The following is an 8587-nucleotide window of genomic DNA, read 5'->3' on the forward strand; positions in this document are numbered from 1 at the left end:
TGAAATAGGTTATTTTGGTATGAGGTAAAATATGATGCAGATGGGGGAGTTATGAAGAAAGTAACCTCTTTCACAAGAACTATAGTAACTATTATTCCATTAGATTCACAATAGGCGTGCATTGTACCATTGGGTGTGCAGGTTCAAGCACAAATACGAGTTATCAGAGATTATCCCAAATGCGTATACCTAGTGTTAACGTTAATGTATATGGGATCTTTAAAGGAATGGAAAGAGATATACACATTTATGTAATTAAGGAAATGTATAATGTTAAACATATGGGTCTATTTACTAAATACCACATTTTGTTTTAATAAAATTAGGTGAAAATTGGCAAATGCCAACCATAATGACAATTGTCACTTTTATAACGCCATTTCCAGTTAAATTTGTTCAACCCAACCAAATCTGCACCATTTGGCCAGATGCATTCATTGTCGATTTAAAAAGTAGTGCTTTTTGCATCTGGATCATATAGAAATTATAGTATTCGGACATTTACACAGCACTGATTTTTAAAGAAAATTGGTACCGAATACATCCAGCAGGATACATATTTGCAAATTAGCCCTTCCTGGCTTTTGTCAAGAGGACAATAATTGTGATTACTGTTTGCAAGTTGGCAAATAGTTATAAAAAAAATAGCTGTAAAAAAATCCCTTGGTAGCACAATTGTGAAATTATGTTGCAAAAATTTGGAGCCACTAATGTAAAATCTGGAAATCTTTTATTAGTGTGAACAATGTTCAGATAGCGCAGTCTCAGTGGTCCCGTATGCAACTGGAAGGGGACATTCTGACTTTGGTAAATAGATCCGAGAGTGACATTCGTACAATTTACTTTGCCTTGATTATTGGAAGTCGCAATATTCTTAAATGCATCAATCAAATTAAACACTTAAAGGGGAACTGCCGGTGCCACCCCCCCATTGCTGTTAAAGTAATTAATAGGTTACTTTTTTATGTTTAATTCCAGGGGTGCCCAAAAGGTAGATCCCCAGATGTTATAGAAATACATCTCTCATGATGCTTTGCATGACTTAAGAATAAAAGCATCACGTAAGTTGTAGTTTTAAAACATCTGGGGGGTCTACCTTTTGGGCAGCTCTGCTTTATGCAATGGCATAAATTCTAGCTCCTTTTTAATTATCGGGAAACACCCATATTGGTTTTGTGGCAGCTTCAGGGGGTACTATCACTTCCCAGGAATTTTTTTAATGTTATGTTTACTTATATCCCATATTTAATTAAAATCTGAATTATGGAATTAGATGTAAAAATCTACATCAATGTATTTACCTATGTCTTGGAACTGTGCGCATGTATCTGTGCTCCCTGTCAATCATTGTTATAAGCTCTGACGTTTACACCTGTTAACCTGCATAGAGAAAACACAGTGACAGCAGGAGAACCATAAACAATGTTTCTCCTCGTCTGGCTGTGCCTGGAATGAATGTGATTGGGATGTCAATCACTCTTTAATATGATTTTTTAAAGAAAACAGTGCATCACCTTAAAAATAAAAAAGGTCCACACAAGTGCTAATTGATTTTCAATGTTTTACTCAACGGTGTAAACTCCAGAATAGTAATGGGTCCTCTTTAGACTGATGTAGTGGGTACAGGACTCCTTTATTTTGCTGTTTTGGTAACAGAACACAGACTTTTAGCTTTTCTGTTGCTCCATGAACCCAGAGTTCAGTTTTCTACTTGTCCTACTGTAAGCTGCAGCTTATCTGAGATGCTCTTCACCAGGGTTAGACAGTATTAGGTACTCCATATGTTGTGGTCTACATCCCCCCTCATGCTTTGCTCTCATGATGGCTGTACAAGCATCATAGGAGATGTAGTCCACAACATCTGGTGTGCTTAAGGTTGATTACCCCTGGTCTTCACCATTCGTCTTCTCTCTATGTATTTCTATAATAGGTTGTGATCTGGAAAGCTAGTGTATTCCAATGTAACTGAATGTAGTGTGAATGTAGCAAATAGAAATCTGAGTAGAATTGAATTTCCTATAGTTTACATGCTGGTGAAGATACATTAAAACATATATTGAAGGGTAAAGCTACAATATATATATATATATATATATATATATATATATATATATATATTTATATATATTTAAATATAAGCACACGTATGTTGTATGTTTCATTGTCAGCAAATTATCAATGTTCTGAAGTGGTCATGGTACTTGAAGTCTAAACGCAGCACATACAGAGATATTTAATTATGCTGATGGAAGTGTAACTCCACCGCTGGTAGTGTCATGGGTACGTCATTAGCCAATCTGCAACAAGAATGGCTCGTGACAATTCTGTGTGTATTCTATGAAAAGAAGGTCATTCATTGGTGGAGGAGATCCTTGGCCCCACCCACTGTAGGTATGGCTAAGGCAGAGATTACATACTTTCTTAGCCATACCAATTCATACTAGCACTAGAAGCTTTCATAGGCTGCAAGCAGTCTGCTGACACTATCAGCCAATCACAGACAATATTTGCTGCTCAGGCTAATGCTTCCTCATTAGTCCGAGCAGAAGAGAGGAAATTGGCTACGGAATTGGGAAGATCATTTAGCATTAAAACATTAAAAACAGTTTAACATTGAATGAAAAGACAGCACTAGAGGACTCTGAACACTATAACCATTTCAATAAACTGAAGCAGTTACAGTGCCTACAATGTCCCTTAAACGTCATGTCAGGGGCTTGCCTGATATAGAATCTGAAATCTGAAAATCTGAAAAGTGATGGCAATCATTTTGGTTTGTGTGATTATATGTGTGTGCTATTTTTGAATCCCAGGATCCATGGATCCTTAGAACAGGGGTGCCCAAAAGGTAGATCCCCAGATGTTTTAAAACTACAGCTTCCATGATGCTTTGTCATTCTAAAGGCATGCAAAGGCATGCAAAGCATCAAGGGAGTTGTAGTTCTACAACATCTGGGGATCTACCTTTTTGGCACCCCTGCCTTAGAACATACTACTTTTTATTTACTATAGTTAATTATAATAAAATGTGCTAAGTTTCCTTTAATGAAGGGAGGTTTACGGGATATATTCATTAAACAAAACATTGTCTGAAAATAACAAAGGAATTGAAATATTTTTAGCAAAAATTTGACTATTTTGGCCTAAAATTTCTAATACCTGTGTCCTTTCCTCACAGTTACAGGTTTAATGATTAACCTCTAAGAGTTCATATTATGGATTATTTATAATTGGGCATAGTGTCTAAACATTCTGATGCCAGTCAGAGGTAATGCTTATAGGATGGTCGAAGGAGCTGCTAAAGGCGTTGGCATTTGGGCGTAGTCATAGGGTGTGTAAAGCATGTTCAAAAACAAATTTTTCTCCCCATCACCCTCCAAGACAAACTTTGCAAGAGAAATATTTTACATAAGAGGAACATTTAATGCTAGGCGTGTGGTGTGCTGTTAGACGCGTCACAAGAACACAGACCCCTCTGTCAGTGCCGCTCACTCCCAAACACACCCAGATGGAAAAAGTGAGACTGGCCATGGGCTGGGGATGATCACCCACCCCCCCGCACACCTCCTACAGCTCCGTGTCACTGTGTGGCTTTATGAATTAGCACTATTAATCCCCAGTGCAGTACGCAGGTCAATGTGCTCTCCAGATGGACGGAGTATTGTGAATTTAACATGTCGCTGATTTTATGGACCTAGCAAAATGCTGAAGCTTTAACTTATTAAACAAGGCATTAAATGACATTCTTGCAGAGGTTTTATGACCATGCCTGAGACATAACCCTAACATCTGAAATATACATATATATATATACTAAACATTCAGTTACTCAATATATATATATGGAGTAACTGAATGTTTAGTAAGAAATATAACTATGAAAATGTTTGGTGCAGATTTAAAAAAAACCCCAAAAACTTGTTTTGTGTGAGACTCAGAGTGACAGATAGCTGTGTATCTTATTCAGAAAAGAGCAGTGACAGATAGCTGTGTATCTTATAGACAGAGGAGCAGAGTGACATATAGCTGTGTGTCTTATAGAGAGAGGAGCAGTGACATATCGCTGTGTGTCTTATAGAGAGAGGAACAGAGTGACAGATAGCTGTGTATCTTATAGAGAGATGCAGTGACAGATAGCATTGTGTCTCTTATAGTGATAGGAGGGGCAGTGACGCAAAGCTGTGCATTTTATATAGAGAGAGGAGCAGTGACAGATGGCTGTGTGTCTGGAAGATAGAAGAGCAGTGACAGATAGCTGTGTATCTTATAGAGAGAGGAGCAGAGTGAGAGATAGCTGTGTGTCTTATAGAGAGAGGAGCAGAGTGAGAGATAGCTGTGTGTCTTATAGAGAGAGGAGCAGAGTGAGAGATAGCTGTGTATCTTATAGAGGGGGAAGATGCTCAGTGACAGATAGCTGTGAGCTGTATATCTTGCAGTAGTATCAGCTGTGTATGTAATAGAGGGGGGCAGTGTGTATATTATAGGGAGCAGTACAGGAAACTAAACTAAACTCCAAATTGTAGTGAATCGTAATCTGAATGGCAAAACCTAGACAAAATTAGTTGATCTGAAAAGATTTCCCCACTCGGCTGTAATCACAGATTGGCTATTTTAGCCTAACTAAATTTTGCCAATTCTCTACAATTTGAAGTTTTGTGAATACACCCATTGATCTTCCATGGCCCAGTGCTATGCCATTTGCTGAATTAGTACATTCTGCTGGGATAATTATATGTTAATATGAGACATAGAAACAGTCTGGTCATTTGCTTCCAGCAGCTCACTTATAATGAGAGAGGAGCAGACAGCCAAGAGACAGTTTATACAATAACTGTGTGCTCCCTGGAAGTAAAAACACACACGTTTTTTATGGAATTAAAGAGACAGCCCTGTGTGTCCCCTGGAGACAGAGAGGAATACGTTTTGGTTCAGTGTATATATATAGAGAGAGAGAGAATAGAGTGTCAGCTGTCTGTCTAGCCATGAATCAGGATGAGAGATAATAAGACAAAAAGCATCAGTGACAGATATCTGAGAATCCTGTGTAGACAGGACCAGTCTGTCAAATATGTGACAAAATTAGTACACTGACAGGCAGCTTTGTGTCTTATACAGAGGGGAAAGGACTGACAGCTCTGTGTCTTATACAGAGGGGAATGGACTGACAGCTCTGTGTCTTATACAGAGGGGAAAGGACTGACAGCTCTGTGTCTTATACAGAGGGGAAAGGACTGACAGCTTTGTGTCTTATACAGAGGGGAAAGGACTGACAGCTCTGTGTCTTATACAGAGGGGAAAGGACTGACAGCTCTGTGTCTTATACAGAGAGGAATAGACTGACAGCTCTGTGTGTCATATACAGAGAGAAATGGACTGACAGCTCTGTGTCTTATACAGAGAGGAATGGACTGACAGCTCTGTGTCTTATACAGAGGGGAAAGGACTGACAGCTCTGTGTCTTTTACAGAGAGGAATAGACTGACAGCTCTGTGTGTCATATACAGAGGGAAATGGACTGACAGCTCTGTGTCTTATACAGAGAGGAATAGACTGACAGCTGTTACAGAATGGAATACTTGACAGCTCTGTGTTATACAGAGAGGGCTGAGTGCCTCATAGATGTGCATCATTAATGTCAGGATCGGAGTGAGAGATAGCTGTGTATCTTACTGAATCTCAGGATCTGAGTGAGAGTAAGCTGTGCTATCTTAAATGGAAAAATCATAGTGAGAGATAGCTCTGTATCTTATTAAATGGCAGGATACCAGTGACAGTTAGCTGTGCATTATTAATGGCAGGGTCAGAGTGCGAGATAGCTGTGTATGTTATAGAATGGCAGAGTCAGAGTGAGAGATAGCTGTGTATCCTACTGAATGGCAGGGTCAGAGTGAGAGATAGCTGTGTATCCTACTGAATGGCAGGGTCAGAGTGAGAGATAGCTGTATATGTTATAGAATGGCAGGGTCAGAGTGAGAGATAGCTGTATATGTTATAGAATGGCAGAATCAGAGTGAGAGATAGCTGTGTATCCTACTGAATGGCAGGGTCAGTGAGAGATAGCTGTATATGTTATAGAATGGCAGCGTCAGAGTGAGAGATAGCTGTATATGTTATAGAATGGCAGAATCAGAGTGAGAGATAGCTGTGTATCCTACTGAATGGCAGGGTCAGTGAGAGATAGCTGTATATGTTATAGAATGGCAGCGTCAGAGTGAGATATAGCTGTATATGTTATAGAATGGCAGAATCAGAGTGAGAGATAGCTGTGTATCCTACTGAATGGCAGGGTCAGTGAGAGATAGCTGTATATGTTATAGAATGGCAGGGTCAGAGTGAGAGATAGCTGTGAATCTTATAGAATGGCAGGGTCAGAGTGAGAGATAGCTGTATATGTTATAGAATGGCAGAGTCAGAGTGAGAGATAGCTGTGTATCCTACTGAATGGCAGGGTCAGAGTGCTAGATAGCTGTGTATCCTACTGAATGGCAGGGTCAGTGAGAGATAGCTGTGTATGTTATAGAATGGCAGGATCCTAGTGAGAGATAGCTGTGAATCTTATAGAATGGCAGGGTCAGAGTGAGAGATAGCTGTATATGTTATAGAATGGCAGGATCAGAGTGAGAGATAGCTGTGTATCTTATAGAATGGCAGGGTCAGAGTGAGAGATAGCTGTGAATCTTATAGAATGGCAGGATCCGAGTGAGAGATAGCTGTGAATCTTATAGAATGGCAGGATCCGAGTGAGAGATAGCTGTGAATCTTATAGGCAGGGTCAGAGTGAGAGATAGCTGTGAATCTTATAGAATGGCAGGGTCAGAGTGAGATATAGCTGTATATGTTATAGAATGGCAGGGTCAGAGTGAGAGATAGCTGTGAATCTTATAGAATGGCAGGGTCAGAGTGAGAGATAGCTGTGAATCTTATAGAATGGCAGGATCAGAGTGAGAGATAGCTGTGTATCCTACTGAATGGCAGGATCAGAGTGAGAGATAGCTGTGTATCCTACTGAATGGCAGGATCAGAGTGAGAGATAGCTGTGTATCTTACTGAATAGCAGGTTTAGAGTGAGAGACAATTGTGCAAATACTGAATGACAGCATCATAGTGAACATCTTATGTTACTGAATGAGTGGGCAACTTTTTTATTTCATTATTTATATAGCGCCAGCAAATTCCGTAGCGCTGTACTTATCATATTGAATGACTGCCTCACAGTGAGGATTTTATCATTGTAATGTGTGGCCATCTATTCTTACTGAATGAATGAGTGAGCATGTTATCTTACTATATAACTCGATCAGAGTGGATATCTAATTGAAAAGCCAGTGTGAATTTTGCAAAAGAATAAGATATATCTATATAAGTGTATCGAACAGAATCTGGGATCCAGAAACATATTGAAACTCATTGGAGAAAGTATGAAAGAGTTGTGTCTGTCACTGTGTATAGTGAGCAATTCTGCATGCTGAGCCCAGATTTAGTTAGAACTTTCAGTTTATCCCCCCCACCCCCCAGCAATTCTCATGATGTCTCTCCCCCTGCACCCATCCTCTCCCCCTTACCTTGGGTTGCCATGTCTTGCAGGACTCCCCCCAGACTCAGCAGCAGGACCAGCCAGTGTCTCCCAGCCATCTCTCAGCTACTGCTCACTGCAGACTCACTGATAGAGTGAGAGGGACTCACATTACACTGGGGTCCCACCCTGTCTGCTTAACCCCTACTCTGCATGCTGCGCAACTAACTGAGGTCTGACAACTTTCTGGATTGTGTTGTAGTAGTTGGGACTCTTTACAGGGGTAGCTGTGTGTTTTGTCCTGGCAGAGAGCCACAGTATTTTTTTTGGAAAACTCACAAATAGCCGAGTGTGTATTTTTCAAATCACTATATGAGATTTCCAAATGTATCACTGATGTAATAGATGTTCTGGTGCATGCATTGATACATTGTTCTGTTTTATACTTGGGAACCACATATGTGATGCTGGGGTACAGCTTGCAGTAGTAATGATAGTTTTCTCCCAGCCATTTGGCTACCAAGACTTCTCTTGTTAAAATATTTTTTTTTCTTGCATAGATTTAAGGCCCAGAGGGTAGGACATTATTTTGCGCCATATTCCGTTAATGTCAGGAAAACAGAGATTTCTCTGCATTCTATGGGATGGCACAAATTACACCTGGGAGATCGGGCATCTCCCTGGCATTTAAAAAAAAAAAGAGATTTCAGGAGAAAGTCTGTAGTCAAAAGTACAATCTGATAGACCGCTTGTAAAATTGAAGTCATGGATCCAAGGTAAGGGGCCATTAGTCCAGGACTAATGAGATAAGGGGATATTTATCAAAGTGTTTTTAAAAAGCGGCGCTTAAGTTCCGTCATTATTTTAATCATAAGAGAGCTCTAACAGTGATCTAAAAAGTGATGTTTTTCTTCATAGTAAATTCTGCCAATATTCACAGAAATTTCCATTTTAAAAGTCTGACAAAATGAAAATGAAAAATTCTGCCATATTTCTGTCCGAAAAAAAAGTGGAAGAAAAATTGATAAACCCATTGTGCTGCCAAATATTTGACGCAATTTATTAAATCTGTAA

At 39.6% G+C, this 8587-nt stretch overlaps 1 protein-coding gene across 1 annotated transcript in view; it reads right to left on the reverse strand.

The window, feature by feature from the left end:
* CSPG4 (chondroitin sulfate proteoglycan 4) overlaps nt 1-7649 on the reverse strand; it is a 90487-nt gene extending 82838 nt beyond the window's left edge. The window contains exon 1 of the mRNA XM_063449329.1: nt 7563-7649. Coding sequence (XP_063305399.1) covers nt 7563-7632 — 70 coding nt within the window. The 5' untranslated portion in view covers nt 7633-7649. The remainder of the gene's footprint in view (nt 1-7562) is intronic.
* Nucleotides 7650-8587: the final 938 nt, after the last annotated feature.

The sequence above is a fragment of the Pelobates fuscus genome, chromosome 3 (genome assembly GCF_036172605.1).
Source record: "Pelobates fuscus isolate aPelFus1 chromosome 3, aPelFus1.pri, whole genome shotgun sequence".
Lineage (NCBI taxonomy): Eukaryota > Metazoa > Chordata > Amphibia > Anura > Pelobatidae > Pelobates > Pelobates fuscus.